The sequence below is a fragment of the Salvelinus sp. IW2-2015 genome, linkage group LG15 (genome assembly GCF_002910315.2).
Source record: "Salvelinus sp. IW2-2015 linkage group LG15, ASM291031v2, whole genome shotgun sequence".
Classification (NCBI taxonomy): domain Eukaryota; kingdom Metazoa; phylum Chordata; class Actinopteri; order Salmoniformes; family Salmonidae; genus Salvelinus; species Salvelinus sp. IW2-2015.
In genome coordinates, this window is record NC_036855.1 from 44,480,959 (window position 1) to 44,503,506 (window position 22,548).

Genomic DNA, 22,548 nt, shown 5'->3' on the forward strand with positions numbered 1-22,548 from the left:
CCTGTAGTCTTTGTATAGTAGCCAAGAGGGTGATGGTTTCTGTTAATACGGAACAGTTACTGTTTTACTGGGGGAAAATGTRCCTGTGTGTGAAATACTGGAGTCACACTATTTTCAGGTTGGTTTATTTTGAAACAACCATTTCTCTGTCCCATCAGTTACCCCAATAACGGAGGGGGGTCTATGGGCATGCCCCCTCACGGCATTCGCCCTCAAACCGACTTCACCCAGGCGGCGGCGGCAGCGGTGGCTGCAGCGGCTGCCACAGCAACCGCCACAGCCACAGCAACGGTTGCTGCTATCCAGGAGAAGCAGAACCAGGAGATGAACTATGGCCAGGTAAGGAAGGAGGTAGGGAGGGCAATGTAGTACATGCTCTGTAGTGGATTTTTCCATAGGTACAGATCTAGGATCAGCTTGCCTTCCCCCAAATCCTAACCTTAACCATTACAGGGGGAAATGCTAAACTGACCCAAGATCAGAGTCTAGGAGCAACTTAATCCGACTCTGTAGTGCATACTGTCTGCTATAGTAGTACTATTGTCTCGAATGACCACAAGCCAGGGGTTGCGACATAAACACCTTATGGGAGTTGCCTGTCAGACTCATGTATTGTGCAGAAACATCCAACCAAAATGGTGGCCTCTGTTGGTCTGAGTGGATACTGCACCCCCTGCTGGCTATAGGAGTGAGTGGCTTATGTCATGTTTAACAGAGGGAAGTTCTTCGACTTTGCAACACTGCTCAATATGGACCGTATTTATACGTTATTATAACCATGTAACCCAGGGAAAACAGAGAACATCAAAGTGACTACTGTTTCCTTAATCTCATCCGCCATGTCATGCCCACACTAACCTAGAGGACTTTTCAGATGGGCGGCGGTGCGGGCTACAACACACAGTTCATGCAACACCCGGGCCCCAGAGGTCCCCCTGGCATGTCCCCGGCAGGGATGGGTCCCGCTCGTCCCCCGTCCATGGGGCCCATGTACGGTGCCCCTCAAGGTCAGAGGATGCCCCAGCACCCAGGCTACCCCGGGGCTCAGCATGGACCACCCAGGCCACAGCAGGGACTCAAACGCCCATACAATGCTGAGGTGAGTCTCTCCCGGCGAATGACTTCACATACTTTCTAATGCAAACCATTTGTAGACTGACAGCCATAAGTAAAAAATATACAGTGAATTATAATATTATGTTAACACCTATGTACATCCATTTTATTAAGCTTGATATGGAGTTTGCCGTTAATGTAGTTGTTTTTGGTTACACTGTCCAACTTCACCAAAATGGGCCATTCTCTTATAATAGCCAGGTGTCACTTCACATTTTAGCAAGTAAACGCCTCCAATTAATGCTGGGTATCAAAGTGTAATTTTGCGAGCTTAAAATGCAAGTAAGCTCAACTTCCTTATTTGGTGAGGTTTATCTCAGTAACATTATAGCTTTCATTTGTTTGTATCCTCATCATACCAGAAATATAATTGTGTGCCCAGTTTTGCTTTGAGGTCAACACATACAGTATCTCGGTTCCATTTTGCCCCCTCTGTGTGTCTCCCTCAGGGCTTTACCGGGCAGCAGTATGGTCCAGGCATGGCTGGCCCTGCTCCTGGTCAGGGACCCTACCCTGGGCAGCCCATGCAGTACCATGGGGGCCTGGGACCCCAGCGCTCAGCCACCTCCCCCTCCTACCAAGGCCACAAGATGCCCATGCAGCAGGGCAACATGGCCCAGTACCCCTCGGGACCAGCCCACCCAGGACAGTACTACAAGGTAACGCTATCCAGTGTCACACCCCTATTCCTGTCTTTCTGTTGCACAGTCTGCTGGGCTGTGCTGTGCTGTTTTCACACCCTCCCCCCTTTTTGTGTGTATGTCCTGGCTGGCTACTGTAATAATACCCAAACTAGAGTCCAAAGTACAAGCCAGTGCTGTGCGATTTGCCTTTCAGTCGGAGCAGTTCAATGGACAGGGCAACACACTAAATGCACTAGCGGCCGGGGGAGTCAGTGGAGTTTACAACACCTTCAACCAGACTGCAGTCAATGGGGTGAGACGGAGAGAGAGAACTCATTCCACCTTCATTATGTTTTTGTGTAACATGGTCCTAGATCTGTTTGTGCTGTCTTGCCAATGGCCGTAGGATTTGGAAAGACGGCACAAACAGATTTGGGACTAGGCTTTTCTTTGTGTGTAGAGTTGTAGACCTACGTTGCCTCTGAATGCCAAAATCTCAAAGCACAGCACATTACTGCTATTTTTAGTCCTCCAAGTACAGCAACCTAACCCTACTCTCATTCTCTTTGTGTCCTAGCCGGGCAGGGTGATGCCTGGTTATCCAAGCTCTCCCCTTCTTGGAAACCCCACCCCTCCCATAACCCCAGGCAGTGCGGTGCCCCCCTACATGTCTCCTGGCCATGACGTCAAGCCCTCTTTCCTGCCTGACATCAAGCCAAACACGAACTCCCTACCCCCACCACTCCCCACAGGTAAACCTCAAACATGACACACTCKTACACAGAATTTGCTTTGGAAATCCCTTGTCTCTCAGTAGCTAAATTATATTTTATTGGTCACATACACGTGTTTAGCAGATGTTATTGTGGGTGTAGCGAAATGCTTGTGCTTCTAGCTCCGACAGTGCAGTAATATCTAAAAATTACACAATATATACCCAATATATACAAATCTAGTAAAGGAATGTAATTAAGATTATAAAAATGTATGGACGAGCAATGTCAGAGCGGCATAGAATAAGATACAGTAGAATAGTATCAGATACAGTATATACAAATGAGATGGGTAATGCAAAATATGTAAACATTATTAAAGTGACGAGTGTTCCATTTATTAAAGTGGCCAGTCTCATGGCCTTGAGATAGAAGCTGTTTTTCAGTCTCTCGTTCCCAGCATTGACGTACCTGTACTGAGCTCGCCTTCTGGATGATTACGGGATGAACAGGCAGTGGCTCTTGTGGTTGTTGTCCTTGATTAGCTTTTTGGCCTTCCTGTAACATCGGGTGCTGTAGGTGTCCTTGAGGGCAGGTAGTTTGCCCCCGGTGATGTGTTGGGCATACCGCACCATCCTCCGGAGAGCGCTGCGGTTGCGGTGGTGCAGTTGCCGTACCAGGCGGGGATACAGCCCGACAAGATGCTTTCGATTGTGCATCTGTAAAAGTTTGTGAGGGTTTTAGGTGACAAGCCAAATTTCTTCAGCCTCCTGAGGTTGAAGAGGCACTGTTGCGCCTTCTTCACCACACTGTCTGTGGGTGGACCAWTCCAGTTTGTCAGTGATGTGTACGCCGAGGAACTTGAAGCTTTCCACCTTCTCCACTGTGGTCCTGTCGATGTGGATGGGGGGTGCTCCCTCTGTTGTTTCCTGAAGTCCACGATCAGCTAGGCTTCCATCCAATTGGCGACAGATTTTCATGCAAATATTCAAGAATCTACATAAAGAAAATAGGTCAATTTTCCCCACCAGTGGTGTGTTTCCACCAAACTGACTGTGCGTGATGACGTAGTGCACACAATGTGCATTTTTGGCTTATGTTTTTTCCCCCTAATGTTCTATGTGTTAAAGCAACAGCAAAAAACTGTTGCTTTAAATAGAACATGTGCCTACTCTGGTTTTGGCACGTGTGCTTTAGCCAGCAGCTCGCAGATACAGGGTAATGGCTAGAAGTGATCTAGCTTTTGACTAATTAACGTCACGTTAAAATGCTAAAACAAATCTACTTTTGACGTTAATTTGACAAAAACAGGATCCCGTCTAGCCATGACTCAGAAACAGTGCGGGTAGGCTAGTCTACATTATGAGATTATGGATATTTTTTTAAACGGCAGTCAGGCATCAATCATCATGTCACCAGAATAAGACCCTCAGCATTTATTGGAAAGGAGCATCAATCTCATACCATGCACTTTCAGCACCCTGTGAAGTTCATCATAATTTATTTCATCTGTAGCCTAATTTAAACTGCATGTTTTCCTGAGTCGTAGTGTGAGGACCACACACCATGTCAACGTGTGATTTCAAGTTTACTTCAATATGATGGTTATTATATCAATATTTGGTATTTGCGCATCGATGCGTTTCCATCACCATTTTTCACATAATTAATTTTACCGACACAAAAAGATCCCACCATGTCGAACGAACAAATTATCTATCGGTATTTGTACCGAAACTTCCTGTTCCCATCACATCTGTTGTGATTCATTTTTATATGGTATGACATTACTCGCATAAAAACTGTGGATGGAAACATGGTTAGCGTAGTCTTTGTTTTCATCATTTCTCTGCATTTACGCAAGTAAKGCTCGGTACCTCCAGAAAACAGAGAAACTAGTGTTGTGTGTGTTTGGACGGTCTAACAACGAGACATGGTGGCTGATTGATTGCGCCTGGCTTTGCTTAACAGGTAACCCCAGCGATGACCTGCGGTTGACCTTCCCCGTACGAGATGGCGTGGTGCTGGAACCCTTCCGCCTGGAGCACAACCTGGCCGTCAGCAACCATGTCTTCCAGCTGCGCGACTCCGTCTACAAGACCCTCATGATGAGGTCCGAGCTCTGCTGCTCTTCATTTTATATATTGGATTGTACTGTGCTATGCTATACCCTACTGTGCTATATTATAAACTGGGTGGTTCGAGCCCTGAATGCTGATTGGCTGAAAGCCGTGGTATATCAGGCCGTATACCATGGGTATGACAGAACATTTATTTTTACTGCTCTAATTATGTTGGTAACCAGTTTATAATAACAATAAGGACCTCAGGGGTTTGTGATATATGGCCAATATACCACGGCTAAGGGCTGTGTCCTAGCACTCCACTTTGTGTCATGCTAAGAACAGCCCTTAGCTGTGGTATATTGGCCATATACAGTATCACACCCCCTCGGGTCTTATTGCTTAACTAAACCATGCTATACTATACTACTATATTGCTGTTGTAGATGATTTGGCGTGTGTGGGTGCGTGTGTGTACCGTACGCAGGCCGGACTTGGAGCTCCAGTTTAAGTGTTACCACCACGAGGACCGTCAGATGAACACCAACTGGCCAGCGTCGGTGCAGGTGAGCGTTAACGCCACGCCCCTCACCATCCAGCGTGGCGACAACAAGACTTCCCACAAGCCCCTGTACCTGAAGCAAGTGTGTCAGCCCGGGAGGAACACCATCCAAATCACGGTCACAGCCTGCTGTTGTGTAAGTGTCCTGCAGTGCACACCCACACTCTGTTGAATGGAGTCTCACCATTGTAACCAACTCTTCTGCAAGTGTCACAGTTCAAATTGAGGCACAGTCAAACCTGTTGCCCTCTATGTAGAGTGTTCACTATTGCACTAATAATCTCTAATCCTAAACATCTATTTTGCTGTCTCKCTCCTCCTCTCTCCTCTTTCTACCCCTCGCCCTCGCTACCTGCAGTCTCACCTGTTTGTGCTCCAGCTGGTACACAGGCCGTCAGTGCGCTCGGTGCTGCAGGGCTTGATGAAGAAGCGGCTGTTGCCAGCGGAGCACTGTGTCACTAAGAGTGAGTGTGGCATTTATTTATTGAACCTTTAATTTATCAGGAAACTCCCATTGAGATATAAAATCTATTTTACAAGGGAAACCTTTCATTGGAACTAGGACTACCTCTGGTACCACCATTTGCCATTCTCGGTTGTCTCAAATCTATTGCAAAGTCTGAATAAGCTTTTAGTAGTATACAGCGCCTTCGGAAAGTATTCAGACCCCTTGACTTTTTCCATATTTTGTTCCGTTACAGCCTTAATCTAAAATGTATTAAATCTTTTTTYCCCTCATCAATCTACACACAATACCCCATAATGACAAAGYAAAAACATGTGTTTAGAAAATGGTATAAAAAAAGGTATTCTTGGGTATGACGCTACAAGCTTGGCACACCTGTATTTGGGGGSGTTTCTTCCATTCTTCTCTGCAAATCCTCTCAAGCTCTGTCAGGTTGGATGGGGAGCGTCGCTGCACAGCTATTTCTCTCTGTTCGATTGGGTTCTGGGCCGCTCAAGGACATTCAGAGACTTGTCACGAAGCCACTCCTGCGTTGTCTTGGCTGTGTACTTAGGGTCGTTGTCATGTTGGAAGGTGAACCTTTGCCCCCGTCTGAGGTCCTGAGCGCTCTGGAGCATTTTCATCAAGGATCTCTCTGTACTTTTCTCCGTTCATCTTTTCCTCAATCCTGACTCCCCCAGACCTGCTGCTGAAAACACCCCTACAGCATGATGGTGCCACCACCATGCTTCACCGTAGGAATGTTGCCAGGTTTCCTTCAGACGTGACTCTTGGCATTCAGGCCAAAGAGTTCAATCTTGGTTTCATCAGACCACATAATCTTGTTTCTCATGGTCTGAGATTCCTTTAGGTGCCTTTTGGCAAACTCCAATGAGACTGTTATGTGCCTTTTACTGAGGAGTGGCTTCTGTCTGGCCACTCCACCATATAAGCCTGATTTTAGTGGAGTGCTGCAGAGATGGTTGTCCTTCTGTAAGGTTCTCGCATCTCAACAGAGGAACTATGGAGCTCCGTCAGAGTGACCATCAGGTTCTTGGTCACCTCACTGACCAAGGCCCTTCTCCCCCGATTGTTCAGTTTGGCCGGGCGGCCAGCTCTAGGAAGGGTTTTAGCGGTTCCAAATTTCTTTCATTTAAGATTGATGGAGTCCAACTGTGTTCTTGGGGACCTTCAATGCTGCATCTTTTGGTACCGTTCCCCAGATCTATGCTTCAACACAATGCTGTGTCAGAGCTCTACTGACAATTCCTTTGACCTCATGGCTTAGTTTTTGCTCTGACATGCACTGTCAACTGTTGGACCTTATATAGACAGGTGTGTGCCTTTCCGAATCATGTCCAACCAATTGAATTTACCACAGGTGGACTCCAATCAAGTTGTAGCAACATCTCAAGGATGATCAATGGAAACAGGATGCACCTGAGCTCAATTGAGCCTCATAGCAAAGGTTCTGAATACTTATGTAAATAATTATTTATTTGTAATAAATTTACAAAAAATCTGYTTTCACTTTGTCATTTTGGGGTATTGTGTGTAGATTGATGAGGAAAACATGTATTTAATCAATTTTAGAATAGATTAAATACTCTATGCCATTTAGCAGATGATTTTATCAAAGTTAATAATGGTAGCGCATGCATAAATATTCATATTGGGGGCCCCAGCGGGAATCAAACCCATAATCCTGACATCGCAAGTGCCATGCTTTATCAACTGAGCGACACAGCCTTTGTGAAAACCTGTGCATTAATTTCTCTATCCCTTTTACGCTACTGTCCCACGATAAGGCACTGAGCACTACAGCATCATAGTAATAGCAATACATCCTGTAACTCTACAATGGGGACTTCACTCGCCGCATGGCCTATGGGTCTCTAAAGCCCTGTTCACACTGCACTTAGCTATGGGAGCTTTTAGCATGGGGCAAAGATAGTGTTCACTTGCATATTCTCAAGTGGGCTAGCACCAACCTTAGCCCAAGGCTAGCTGGCTCTGCTCTGGAGCAGGRKTAGCGCCAACTTTTTGGGGCTAGCCTATCAGAGTTCCATTGTTACCTAATTTCAATATTCTGCTCCAGAAAAGTGACAGTTGGTTTCAGTGAACACAGGCTAAGTTAACACAGGGACAGTCTTAGCATGGGGCTAAGGATAGCCCAAGGCTAAGACAAATACAGTGTGAAAAGGCCTTAAATTCACTCTCTCCCCCGCTCCCCATTGCAGTCAAGAGGAACTTCAGCAGCGGCACCATCCCAGGGACACCGGGGCTGAATGGGGAGGACGGGGTGGAGCAGACGGCTATCAGGGTGTCCCTCAAGTGCCCCATCACCTTCCGCCGCATCCAGCTGCCAGCACGAGGCCATGACTGCAGACACATACAGGTCAGTACTCCTTGCCAGTACCACACCGATCGGCTCCACTAACACTACGCCCTCAGAGTGGAAAAAAACACAGTGCTGCATCTGAAATGGCTCCCTATTCCCTATATAGTGCTCTACTTGTAGGGCACTATATAGGGAATTAGGGTGTCACTTCAGACGCAGCCAGTGTTGATTCTTCACCTGTTCCCTGGAGATAGGCTATACAACTCTTTAGTGCCAAGGAAGTCACATGTCAGAGCTCTACACACGTGAGGGTTTGTGAGTGACGGATCAATATTATGTWTCTGTATCTGGATGAATTTTCGGCTAATCCTACTCTCTCTCTCAACCTGGTTTCAGTGTTTCGACCTAGAGTCCTACCTGCAGCTGAACTGTGAGAGGGGGACCTGGCGCTGTCCTGTGTGCAAGTACGTTACAATAGTAGACTACTACATAACTCCCTTGCAGGATTCAAATCGATTGTAGCTCACTACTACGTCCTTTCCCCCTTGCAGTAAGACGGCTCTACTGGAGGGTCTAGAGGTGGACCAGTACATGCTGGGGATCCTCATCTACATTCAGAAGTAATAACCAACTCCCCCATGTCATTCTGATTTGTACCTGATTGTGCTTTATATTCTTTCCCCCATGTTCCTCTCCCATTCTCTATTATCCCCTCAACAATATGTCTCTCACAAAACCCACAACACAGTTACGTCCTGAATGGTAGCCTATTCCCTATTTGGTGCACTACTTCTGACCAGAGCCCTATCTGGTCAAAAGTGGTGCACCATATAAAGAATACGGTGCTATTTCATCTGCAGCCACGTATCTAAAACGTTCACCTCTGAATTTTACACGCACGCAGCTCGGAGTATGAGGAGATTACCATTGACCCGGTGTGTAGCTGGAAGCCCGTTCCCATCAAACCCGACCTTCACATCAAAGAAGAGCCGGATGGTCCGCCACTGAAGCGCTGCCGCACCCTGAGCCCCAGTCACATGATCCTGCCCAGTGTCATGGAGATGATCGCCTCCCTGGGCCCAGCCTCATCGCCCTACCCCTCCATGCCAGCAGGGGGAAACGGTAGTACTACGGACTACCCCAGCCAAGGTAGACTGACTAACTCCTCTCATGTGGTAGGGAAGCGTGGTGCCATTTTCACTTCCATATCCACTTTTTTAAAGTATTTTTTTTAATGGACTTCTAGAGTAGCCTGAAATCCAGAACCTGATTTCTGCTAGCATTCCACTCCTTGGACTCTGTCACTGCCAAACGTGTATGGCATTAAATGGACTGGAAAAGAGTGGAAAGTCAGCACAAACAGAATGGTATAGGGGAGAGTTGGCTAAGTCGAGCCAAAGGGTTAKTTGAGCCACCCCTTGTTTCTAGGAAACTATACATAAATGTATTCTGTGACCAAATATCATCAATGCATCAAATCCAAATGTATTTGTCACATGCCCCGAATACAACAGGTGTGTAGACTTTACTGTCAAATTCTTACTTAGGAGTCCTTTCCCAACGATGCAGAATTAAAAGTAATACAAGTTTGCTAAATAATAGAAATGGTAACACAATAAAATAACAATAACTAGGCTATATACAAGGAGTTGACTCGGTACCGAGTTATTGTGCAGGGGTATGAGGTAGTTGAGGTAATATGTGCGTGTAGGTAAGGGTAAAAATGATCATTTCGTGGAATCTGTGAAGAAAGAAACCACATGGAGAAAGTGGTAAGCAAATTAGGTCCAATAAACTGGTAGGTTTCATGATGCTTGCATCTATATTGTTTTATTTTACACCAGTTGGGGGTCTCTATAATCTTCAGTATGAGATCCTAAACCTATCCAGAAAGTGCATCCTTATACAGTGGTTCCTCCTTTTAAAGTTGCAGCCTACTGTGGCGCAGCTTGCATAAATTCTATAATATATATGCAGAAATTGCAGAAATTCTATGGCACATTATTTAAGTGTGAACCACTGGTACCATTAAYGTTTGCTAGTGCTTGTTTGACCACCTGAGGGCATCTTTGAGAAGCATTTGATAGTCTTCAATAATGGCTGTACTAGAGAATGCGGGCACACGGGAGACCGGGGTTCAATTCCCCGACGGGGAGGAAGGAGTAGGCTGTCCTTGTAAATAAGAATTTGTTCTTAACTGATTCCATGTGTTATTTCATAGTTGTGATGTCTTCACTATTATTCTACAATGTAGAACATTGTAAAAAAAAATAAAGAAAAACCCTGGAATGAGTAGGCGTGACCATACTTTTCACTGGTACTTGCTTAATTAATTTGATTAATATTATGGTGTTTCTATTCTAAGAAAAACGAAAAACCCTCTGGGTTTCCGTTAGGATGGAACAGAAAATATGGCGCTGTACAACGTGACGGTCAGGATTACAGTACTGGGCTATTTAGCTAAAGAATCCCTGTGTTATGCGGGCACGCGGGAGACCAGGGTTCAATTCCCTGTCGGGGAGGAAGGAGTAGGCTGTCCTTGTAAATAATAWTTTTTTTCTTAACTGACTTGCCTAGTTAAATAAAGGTTACACTAAGAGCATAACATTTCTACACCCTAATTTTCTAATCTAACCAATACCCAAACGGAGATTCAGTGAAAATAAAAATCTTATTGATTTATCAAGACCAGTCCCATGCTTGTTTCAGAGCAAACAGTGCTAAAATAGTTGTAGGCTATTGCTTGTAACTTCAATACGCTCTTTAAATAAATAAGACCTACACCACTTTTAACAGCACGTTACGCAACACTAGTGAGACTCATGTTGCCTATGGTAGGCCTACAGTATATCGAAAAATATGATGTAACTCTCTGCCAATAATTACATATAGAGGATTGGAGGATATTTCTGTAATTCAGTGATATTTCTTCCCATAGTAATTCATGAAGAATCCATAACTAAATCATTTTTTGTTTTTTATCATTATTTTATTAACGAAAGCATAAAGATGCCATTATTAGTTACATTGTTTTAGTTTTAACGTGCAGACTGGCACTAAGAACAGAACAGCGGGAACGTTTCYCTTGTCAGCGCCATTATTAGTGCAATGCCATGTGCTAGGTTGGTCTTCTGTGTGCGGCTCTGCGGCCCATCTCATGCCCCCTGCCCTCGTGCCTTTAACCTCATGCTCTTTCAGTGGATACAGCTGGAAATTGCAAGACAATCCCATTGTGCGCCACTCAGGAGCCATGAACAATTTGACCAATATATAGTTGAAGTCAGAAGTTTACATACACCTTAGCCAAATACATTTAAACTCAGTTTTTCACAATTCTTGACATTTAATCAGAGTAAAAATTCCCTGTCTTAGGACAGTTAGATCACCAATTTATTTTAAGAATGTGAAATGTCAGAATAATAGTAGAGAGAATGATTTATTTCAGCTTTTATTTCTTTCATCACATTCCCAGTGGGTCAGAAGTTTACATACACTCAATTAGTATTTGGTAGCATTGCCTTTAAATTGTTTAACTTGGGTCAAACATTTTGGGTATCCTTCCACTAGCTTCCCACAATAAGTTGAGTGAATTCTGGCCCATTCCTCCTGACAGCTGGTGTAACTGAGTCAGGTTTGTAGGCCTCCTTGATCGCACACGTTGTTTCAGTTCTGCCCACAAATTTTCTATGGGATTGAGGTCAGGGCTTTGTGATGGCCACTCCAATAGCTTGCCTTTGTTGTCCTTAAGCCATTTTGCCACATCTTTGTAAGTATGCTTGGGGTCATTGTCCATTTGGAAGACCCATTTGCGACCAAGCTTTAACTTCCTGACTGATGTCTTGATGTTGCTTCAATATATCCACATCATTTCCCTTTCTCATGATGCCATCTAGTTTGTGAAGTGCACCAGTCCCTCCTGCAGCAAAGCACCCCCACAACATGATGCTGCCACCCCCATGCTTCATGGTTGGGATGGTGTTCTTCGGCTTGCAAGCTTCCCCCTTTTTCCTCCGAACATAACGATGGTCATTATGGCCAAACAGTTCTATTTTTGTTTCATCAGACCAGAGGACATTTGAAGTACCATCTTTGTCTCCATGTGCAGTTGCAAACCGTAGTCTGGCTTTTTTTATGGCGGTTTTGGAGCAGTGGCTTCATCCTTGCTGAGCGGCCTTTCAGGTTATGTCGATATAGGACTCGTTTTACTGTGGATATAGATACTTTTGTACCTGTTTCAGCCAGCATCTTCACAAGGTCCTTTGCTGTTGTTCTGGGATTGATTTGTACTTTTCGCACCAACATACGTTCATCTCTAGGAGACAGAACACATCTCCTTCCTGAGCGGTATGACGGCTGCGTGGTCCTAAGGTGTTTGTACTTGTGTACTATTGTTTATACAGATGAACGTGGTACCTTCAGGCATTTGGAAATTGCTCCCAAGGATGAACCAGACTGATTTATTTTTATTTTCCCATGATGTCAAGATAAGAGGCACTGAGTTTGAAGGTAGGCCTTGAAATACATCCACAGGTACACCTCCAATTGACTCAAATTATGTCAATTAGCCTATGAGAAGCTTCTAAAGCCATGACATAATTTTCTGGAATTTTCCAAGCTGTTTAAAGGCACAGTCAACTTAGTGTATGTAAACTTCTGACACAGTGGAATTGTGATAAAGTGAATTATAAGGGAAATAATCTGTCTGTAAACAATTGTTGGAAAAATTACTTGTGTCATGCACAAAGTAGATGTCCTAACCGACTTGCCAAAATTATAGTTTGTTTACAAGAATTTTGTGGAGTGGTTTAAAAACGAGTTTTAATGACTCCAACCTAAGTKTATGTAAACTTCCAAATAATAACAAGGTTAATAATATATCTGTGAAAATATACAACAGGCTTTTATATAATTCTATAATAATAATCACCTTGTTTAAAAAATAATATTTTGGAGATTTTCAAGTAACGTAAATGAGCGCGGAAAAAGGCCATTCTTGAACATGCGGTGAGACATTGTTATTAATTTGTAAATAAAACCAGTTTGTTATTTAGATATTTTTTTTCTTCTGTTTATAGAGGGAGAGAAACCAAAAACCTACAATAATCTCATGGGTCTTCCAGTTGAGGCCGGCACGGTATTGAACCGGCATCTGTAGCAACACAGCTTGTATTGCTATGCAGTGTCTTAGACCATTGCGCTACTCAGGCGCTGTACAACGTGACCGGTCGGGAGTGGGCTAGACTACTACAGTAAGAGCAAAAATAATCCTAACAAAAAATAAATAATAAAAACCTTAGTGTAACAACAGTTTTAGTAAGTAATGCTGAAGTCGTTTTCAATTGTCAGTTTCTATTTAGGTTTATGTCGCCCATTCATTGTCAGTTAGACACAGTAGGGCCCAAAAGCATAATCAGTGCTCTAACTCCCCCTTGTGCTGGCCTAGCGCAATGAAGTGGTGACGCAGGGTACCGTACTTAACCACAAATTACCTCTAAGTACCGCAGTGTAAGCTCGCAATTTTTAAAGGAGGAACCACTGTAGCTGTGTGTAGGCTAATATAGTCAAAATGGTTGCTGTGGGGTAAATTGAGCCATTTGGACAGGTGGAAGTTGAGCCAATGGATGATTCAATGGCAAGTTGAGCAAATTTTTGCAAAATAATTTATTCTCAGGCGTAAGGCAAGGCATTATTGCTGGGATATGCGGTAACACAAGGGCCTGGCCTGTGTTAAAATGTAAAAAATAAAATAAAAAGTTAAAGTGTTTGTTAGGAGTTAAGCCTATGTTAAGTGTTAAACCTGTGTTAAAATAAAAGTGATTGTTTTGGGGGAAAATATGGACATTTTCTAGGTTTCCATCCAAGTGTTGAAATCTGTCACCAATAATAATCAAAAATCTGCATAAAAACGTGCATTTTCCCTCCAAAGATGTTTGACTTGTTGCGGATAAAATGCTGTGCGTGATGACGTACTGCACATAAAAATTACCATGTACYGAATAAATAATACAAGTTAAATGGGTTTCCATCGCATTTTCAACTCTACTGATGGTTTTGTGACAAATGGTTGCGTTATATAGCGAATGTACCCCTCTGGTTGTGGAACGTTGCACTCTAGCCAACATCTTGCAGATACAGTGCGGGTAGGCTACCTACATAATGAGGTTATTATGGACAAAAGAGCAAGATTATTTTTTATTTGTCAAACGGTAGCCAAGCATCGGTCATCATGTCACCAAAATAAGACCCTCAATAAGTTAATCATCAATTATTTTATCTGTTGCCTTATAAACTGTATGCTTTCCCGAGTTGTAGTGGTAGCATTTGTGGATTTTAGCATGTACATCTTGGTGGGGKGAAAAACTAAACAAGTGGGATGCATGCCAGCAAAGCCACTACACATAAAAACATAGCTGATATGGCAGACTTGCTTACACAAATGTGGTTTCTCCTGACAATTGAGATGTACAAACTGTGGCATGAGGGTACGACAAGCGGATAAGAGGCAATCCGTTATTTCGATTAAGACATTAATGGGCAAGCGACGACGGACGTAGTCAATATAACTAACTATTTGTTCAGCACTTTTGAAATATACAGCGACAGAGTTCAGAACATGGGTTGTTCTTAGTGTACTCCCTGTACACGTCAGAACCATAGGATAAATAAATGGGGCATATAAACAGACAATGAAAGCTCTTACAATATTCRATGATTACATTTCTCTAAAACAGGTTATAGGCTATTTGTGCACCACCAAGTTAGAACATTAAGCGAAATTAAGAGGTGAATATAGACCAAATTATTAGGGTGAGGCATATTGAATGCCGTTTGGGTCTTTGCGTGTCAAAAAAGATACACGTCATATAACACTATTTGATGCATTAAATAAGCTTTTAATTTGACACGTCAAATAACACAATTATATTATAGAATGTTGTTTCTGCTGAATTTGCATGTGCAAGCCAAGCACCACAACTACTATCAGTAGCACTGTCAAAAGCTATACAAAAAAAGTAGCCAAACAAGCACACACCTGGCGACGACGGATGTGTTTACAATACCGCGTTGGTGAAAATAGACCAWATTATTAGGGTGAGGCACATGGGCTACTAACACAACATACACTTAGTATTACTTTCTTAGCTACAGTATACATTTCTCCCTTGCATATTACATAATTTATGCAGCAGCGTACAATACATTTTTGGACTCACCTTGTGAAAGTGGTGCAGCGGTCCTTTGTCGGCAAATTTTGTCACCGAACTTTGTCATCAAAGTCTGGCATTTTCTGCATTTATGGTGGGAACTGGGGGGAAAAAACACAGCCATTGAATAGCAGGCTAACRTTAGTGGTTTCTTTGCAACGCTTGCAGTTAACCACTGATTCCTTCCAAACAACTTATTGTTGAATTTGCGATTTCCAACTTGTTGTGTAATCTATATGTACAATAGCCGATGAGCACCGATACATTTTATCCGTAATTTCTCCATTATTTATCTAAATATGACAAGGATTAAAAAGGATTTGCCAGTAGATTGTCGAGTTGACGATGACTGCTAGCTTAGACTTTGAAAGTAAAGCTACTATAGATAGAATGACATCAAATCACATTATATCTGAGGCCAATGACCTTGAGCCTTCATGGATGGGCACTTCTAATATAACTCTATGGCAGAACCCAAGGGACAAACATTTTCAAGCTCAAAGGTTAGAATTGGGGATGACGTACTGTCCCATGAGTGACATAAAACTGAGCCAATCAGGCTTAACGCTCTGTATTTTCTGCTGGCTAGCCCCACCACCACAGAAAGCACTGAGTTTGGCTGAAACACCTGCATTTTGGAGCTGSCTTACTCAAGAAAGCAAGAAAGAGACTATGTTTGTATGCGGCTTTGTTAACTCAATACATTTAAAAAACKAATATGTGACATGTATTAATGCCAAAATAACAAGCAAAACAGGCAAGACCCCCCGCCCCAAGRAATATTATATATACACTACCGTTCAAAAGTTTGGGGTCACTTAGAAATGTAATTGTTTTTAAAAGAAAAGCAATTTTTTGTTCATTTAAAAAAAAACATCAAATTGATCAGAAATACAGTGTAGACATCGTTAATGTTGTAAATGACTATTGTAGCTAGAAACKGCAGATTTTTTTTTTTTWATGGAATATCTACAGAGGCCCATCATCAGCAACTATCACTCCTGTTTTCCAATGGCACGTTGTTAGCTAATCCAAGTTTTATCATTTTAAAAGGATAATTGATCATTAGAAAATCCTTTTGCAATTATGTTAGCACAGCTGAAAACTGTTGTGCTGATTTTAAAGAAGCAATAAAACTGGCCTTCTTTAGACTAGTTGAGTATCTGGAGCATCAGCATTTGTGGGTTCGATTACAGGCTAGAAACAAAGAACGTTCTTATGAAACTCATCAGTCTATTCTCTTCTCTGAGAAATGAAGGCGAGAAATTGACAATCATCTCTGCAGCACTCCACCAATCAGGCCTTTATGGTATAGTGGCCAATCGGAAGCCACTCCGCAGTAAAATGCACATGACAGCCCACTAGGAGTTTGCCAAAAGGCACCTAAAGACTCCCAGACAATGAGAAACAAGATTCTCTGGTMTGATGAAACCAAGATTGAACTCTGGCCCGAATGCCAAGCGAGGAAACCTGGCATCATCCCTTTAAAAAAAACAACGTTTACCCCTTTTTCTCCCCAATTTCATGGTATTTAATTGGAGTTAGTCTTGTCTCACCGCTGCAACTCCCGTACGGACTCGGGAGAGGCGAAAGTGGAGAGCCGTGCGTCCTCCGAAACCCAAACAAGCCGCACTGCTTCTTGACACAATGCCCACTTAACCCGGGTGCCAGCCGCACTAATGTGTCGGAGGAAGCACCTGGCGACCGTGTTARCGTGCACTGCACCCGGCCCACCACAGGAGTCGCTAGTGCGCGATGGGACAAGGACACAACTGCCGGCCAAACCCTCCCATAAACCGGACGACGCTGGCCCAATTGTGCGCCGCCCCATGGGTCTCCCGGCCGCGGCCGGCTGCCACAGAGCGATGCASTGCCTTAGACCACTGCTCCACTCGGGAGGCCCCTTGGTATCATCTCTAGGGTGAAGCATGGTGGTGGCAGCATCATGCTGTGGGGATGTTTTTCAGCAGCAGGGACTGGGAGACTAGTCAGGATCAAGGCAAAGGTGAATGGAGCAAAGTTCAGAGATCCCTGATGATAACCTGCTCCAGAAGACTCGGCTGTAATCGCTGCCAAAGGTGCTTCAATAAAGTACTTAGTAAAGGGTCTGAATACTTATGTAAATATGATGTTTCAGTTTACTTTTAGTACATTTGCAAAAATGTCAAACTAGTTATTGCTTTGTCATTATGGGGTATTGTGTGTAGATTGATAAAGGGGGGGAAACTATTTAATCCATTTCAGAAAAAGGCTGTAATGTAACAAAATGTGGGAAAAGTCAAGGGGTCTGAATACTTTACGAATGCACTGTATCTTAAATGACTGCATTTTCATGAATTTCATTATGTATTCTTGAAGTACAGTCAAAAACAGTATGTGACTTTATACAGAAGTGGAGCTGGAAGTAGACATGACCTTCCCAGTGGATAACAAACCACGGTCGTGTCCAGTTGGCATGAAATGGAAGAAAAKAAAACACTAATACATATACCAGTCCCTTTAGGATTCTGCGGTTATTATGTGAGGGGTTTCAAATTTTACCAATCTCCGCACTATTACCGCATAAAAGAGTCAAATCACTGCAATATTACCGCATAAAACTGTATGATCACCGCAATACAAAACGAGTGCTAACAATTTTAACCAATTGCAGCACTTTTTTAAAGCATAAAATGGTTCAAGCAAGCCACACGTCAACTTTTTCCCCTGTTAGTGCATTTTCGTGACAAAGTGTACAAAATCATTGCAAATTGGGTAGGGAAAGGGGATACCTAGTCAGTTGCACAACTGAATGCATTCAACCAAAATGTGTCTTCCGCATTTAATTCAACCCCTCTGAATCTATCACCAACAAAAAAGACAGAAAATCCCGGAGGGACTGAGATACGATAGGATATTGTCTGTACTAATTACAAAGGAAACGACAGTTTTTCTTTTCTGTGTCAAAATATTTGCACAGTTTTCTATGGAGTACCCCAATGAACACAACCAATAGTTGGTTAACTCAGTAAACAATGGTTCTGACGTTTTTCCTTTAGTGTACAAATACAAAAGTTTTGGACTGTTTTAGCCAAATTTCCAAATCACCTCTCATAGCCGTTCCCTGCTAAAACATTACTCTTATTTTTTACAAAGTATTTGCCGAAATTAATTTGGAAATGGATTAATTAGCAAATGCTCTCTGTGAAAAAAATAACATATAAACGTTCTTCTCATGTAAATTTATGGTTAAAAGGGTAGAGAATGTCTAAGTAACAAGAGTGTATGTCTGTTTCTGCCCAGGATTGGGATACCCTAACCAGCCTGGGTTCTCAGACTTCCCAAATGCCCCTGGCACCCCTAATGTTGGGGAGTTCTCCTCGGGACCACCCCCCCTCTCCTACCAGGCTGACCTGCCAAGTGGACTCCTCATTTCAGACAAACCCATGGGACATCCCATGTCATCCCAGGTACTAACCTCAACCCTGCTGAGTGCTTTGTTCTCCCTGTTCTCAATGGTCTGGAGTCTTGACAAACAAATCCACCTCACCCCTAAAATAATCATGTTTGTGCTTTTAACGTATTATCATTCACTTTTCATCTAACCAGCTAGGTGACAAAGTTGAAGTTCCCTTGTTCGTTTAGAGACCAAACTGTGGGGTAGTGTTGTAGACCTGGTCTTTCTTTTGTATGTGGGTCCTGGTTTACTAATCAGTGTTGATGGTGCATGTCATTATGATAAGTTATCCATAAAAATCATAATGTATTCTGAATTAGAGGTCGACCGATTTAATCGGCATGCCCGATTTAACTAGGGYTGATTTCAAGTTTTCATAACAATCGATATTCCGCATTTTTGTACGCCGATTATGGCCGATTACATTGCAATCCACGAGGAGACTGCGAGTGCAGCAAGGAGCCAAGGTAAGTTGCTATCTAGCATTAAACTTATCTTATAAAAAACAATACATCTTAACATAATCACTAGTTAACTACACATCGTTGATGATATTACTCGTTTAACTTGCTTGTCCTGAATTGCATATAATCAATGCGGTGCCTGTTAATTTATCATCGAATCAGCCTACTTCGCCAAACGGGTGATGATTTAACAAAAGCGCATTCGCGATAAWAGCATAATCGTTGCACCAATGAACCTAACCATAAACATCAATGCCTTTTCTTAAAATCAATACACAAGTATATATTTTTTTACCTGCATATTTAGTTAAAAGAAATTCATCTTAGCAGGCAATATTAACTAGGGAAATTGTGTCAAGCAGAGTCAGGGTATATGCAGCAGTTTGTGCCGCCTGGCTCGTTGCGAACTGTTTAAAGACCATTTCTTCCTAACAAAGACAGTAATTAATTTGCCAGATTTGTACATAATTATGACATAACATTGAAGGTTGTGCAATGTAACAGCAATATTTAGACTTAGGGTTGCCACCCATTCGATAAAATACGGAACGGTTCCGTATTTCACTGAAAGAATAAACGTTTTGTTTTCGAAATGATAGTTTCCGGATTTGACCATATTAATGACCTAAGGCTCGTATTTCTGTGTKTTTATTATATTATAATTAAGTATATGATTTGATATTTGATAGAGCAGTCTGACTGAGCGGTGGTAGACAGTAGCAGGCTCGTAAGTATTCATTCAAACAGCACTTTCCTGCATTTGCCAGCAGCTCTTCGCAATGCTTGAAGCACAGCGCTGTTTATGACTTCAAGCCTATCAACTCCCAAGATTAGGCTGGCAATACTATAGTGCCTATAAGAACATCCAATAGTCAAAGGTATATGAAATACAACTGGTATAGAGAAATAGTCCTATAATAACTACAACCTAAAACGTCTTAACTGAGAATATTGAAGACTCATGTTAAAAGGAACCACCAGCTTTCATATGTTCTCATGTTCTGAGCAAGGAACTTAAACGTTAGCTTTTTTTTACATGGCACATATTGCACTTTTACTTTCTTCTCCAACACTGTTTTTGCATTATTAAAACCAAATTGAACATGTTTCATTATTTATTTGAGACTATATAGATTTTATTTGTGTATTATATTTAGTTAAAATAAGTGTTCATTCAGTAYTGTTGTAATTTACATTATTACAAATATATATATAAAAATTGGCCGATTTTAATCGGTATTGGCTTTTTTTGGTCCTCCAATAATCGGTATCGGCGTTGAAAAATCAGAATCGGCCGACCTCTAATCTGAATGAATTAACCATATAAAGTAGAAGAAATTGATTAAGTTCAACTATAAAGAATACGTTAAGTGTGGGTTAAGATGGTTTCATATATTGCTTTGTTGTCTTGGCCCTTCTACAAATCACAGGTGCCATCAAAGTTGTAAAGTATGTAAAGAATTGATGATGAGTTCTAATTGAAAGGAGCATGACACTTTGGAAGGGTAGTTGGATTTGAGTTGAATTGGCTTGTTATAAAACTTTATTTTACTTCTAACACACCAAAGCATATTATATGTTGATGTGGCACAGACGTGTTATGCAGGAGCTTATAATACTTATAATACTTTTCAACTCAGATTCCCCATTCGGGCCGCATGGACTCCTCTCACAGTTCTCTCCACCATCAGCAGCATCAAGGCCTCCATAGCAACTCGCACCTCGGGGGAACAGTGGCACCCATGATGCAGCCTCGCAATCCCTCCCAAAACACCAGACTACACACAGAAAGCTCCTTTGGGTTAGGGGGTCCCGCTTGCTCAGAGGTGCCAGAGCCTTCCTTGGATGTGAGTAGCAACATTTTAATTCACTCACTTCATGACCTAGCTACTCAGTGCATTGCTACACTACATTTACATTCACACTGTACACAATGGCTGTATCGCATCAGTGGAAACCAAGACTGTTTTCAGAGCAGGTCTGCCGGTTTGGACTAGCAGAAGTGACTTTTCGGTATTAGGTTAGGAGAATTAGGTTAAGGTTAGGAAACGGGTTAGGTAAAATGTAAATATTGTTCCAGACGTGGAGCCTTCCGAGTGGCGCAGCAGTCTAAGGAACTGCAGTGCTTGAGGCGTCACTACAGATCCAGGTTCGATGCCAGGCTGTGTCTCAGCTGGCCGCGACCTGGAGACCCATGAGGCGACGCACAATTGGCCCAGCATCATCTGGATTAGGGGAGGGTTTGGCCGGCCAGGATGTCCTTGTCCCAATGCGCTCTAGCGACTCCTATGGCAGGCCGGGCGCATGCATKCTGACACGGTCTCCAGTTGTACATTGTTTCCTCTGACACATTGGTGGCTGGCTTCCGGGTTAAGCGAGCAGTGTGTCGAGAAAYAGTGTGTCTTGGCMGGGTCGTGTTTTGGAGGATGCATGGCTCTCAACCTTTGCCTCTCCCGAGTCCGTACGGGAGTTGCAGCGATGGAACAAGACTGTAACTACCAATTGAATGTCACGAAATTGGGGAGATCGCTGCAACTCTCCAACGGGCTCGGGAGGCGAAGGTCGAGTCACGCGTCCTCCAAAACATGACCCTCCAAACCGCTCTTCTCAACACCCGCCCGCTTAACCCGAAAGCTAGCCGCACCAATGTGACGGAGGAAACACAGTTCAACTGACGACCGAGGTCAGCCTGCAGGCGCACGGCCCACCGCAAGGAGTTGCTAGAGTGCGATAAGCCAAGTAAAGCCCCCCCCTGGTCAAACTCTCCCCTAACCCGGACGATGCTGGACAAATTGTGTGCCGCCCTATGGGACTCCCGATCACGGACGATTTGTGATACAGCCTGGGATCGAACCCAGGTTTGTAGTGACACCTCTAGCACTGCGATGTAGTGTCTTAGACTGCTGTGCCACTCGGGAGGAGACTCGGACATATCTCGCTTCAACTAGGCCTGCCCTGAGAACAGTCTTGGTTCCAACTTATGCAAAGCTGCTAGTGCAATGGCCCTCGTTCATCAACTTGTTCATCAACTTGTTCATCAACTTGTTCATAAATAGGGCAACATTTTCGTAGTATGGTAAGATTTGCACTATTCATAATGCTTTTGCACTGTGTAATGCGTAATGTGTAATACACATATTGTATTATGAGGAAAACTCAGAGGTATCAGGCAGAACTCATTTATCAGCAATAAGAGGTTTATTCAAGCAATTGGAAGGAAGGTCACTCTCAGGATGAACCCAGAAAGTAACCTCCAGGATATACCGGAAAGGAATTCTCAGGATATTTCTGAAAGGATCTCAAAGATTTTACAATTACAGCCTTTAGATACTTAATCTACACAAAAAGCTGCTTAACCATGCTAGGGGGAGGCAAGCTTACATGAGAGATGAGGGGTACTTGGCTCCCATAAAGCATTAAAACAAACAAAAGCAGGTTCTAACCAGTTCTCACAGYCTATGTGTCTAAGATAGGGGAGTGATAAGATCTTTAGAGCCTCAACAGACATGAGCAGCCTGGATGGCTTTTAGTGTCCCAGAGATAAGGACGAATAACAAATCACTCCTTAAAATCGCGCAAG

At 43.1% G+C, this 22,548-nt stretch overlaps 1 protein-coding gene across 4 annotated transcripts in view; it reads left to right on the forward strand.

Moving 5' to 3' along the window:
• LOC111974508 (zinc finger MIZ domain-containing protein 2) overlaps positions 1–22,548 on the forward strand; it is a 63,515-nt gene that overhangs the window by 38,224 nt on the left and 2,743 nt on the right. For 3 of the 4 annotated variants that reach the window (XM_024002236.2, XM_070447162.1, XM_024002237.2), the window contains exons 5-18: positions 159–339; positions 875–1,099; positions 1,566–1,775; positions 1,954–2,052; positions 2,317–2,491; positions 4,424–4,565; positions 5,003–5,213; positions 5,436–5,541; positions 7,763–7,920; positions 8,260–8,327; positions 8,415–8,483; positions 8,768–9,012; positions 18,351–18,517; positions 20,609–20,815. In XM_024002236.2, the coding sequence (XP_023858004.1) occupies positions 159–339; positions 875–1,099; positions 1,566–1,775; positions 1,954–2,052; positions 2,317–2,491; positions 4,424–4,565; positions 5,003–5,213; positions 5,436–5,541; positions 7,763–7,920; positions 8,260–8,327; positions 8,415–8,483; positions 8,768–9,012; positions 18,351–18,517; positions 20,609–20,815 (2,263 nt within the window). The remainder of the gene's footprint in view (positions 1–158; positions 340–874; positions 1,100–1,565; positions 1,776–1,953; positions 2,053–2,316; positions 2,492–4,423; positions 4,566–5,002; positions 5,214–5,435; positions 5,542–7,762; positions 7,921–8,259; positions 8,328–8,414; positions 8,484–8,767; positions 9,013–18,350; positions 18,518–20,608; positions 20,816–22,548) is intronic. The other variant, XM_024002238.2, reaches the window with a different exon arrangement.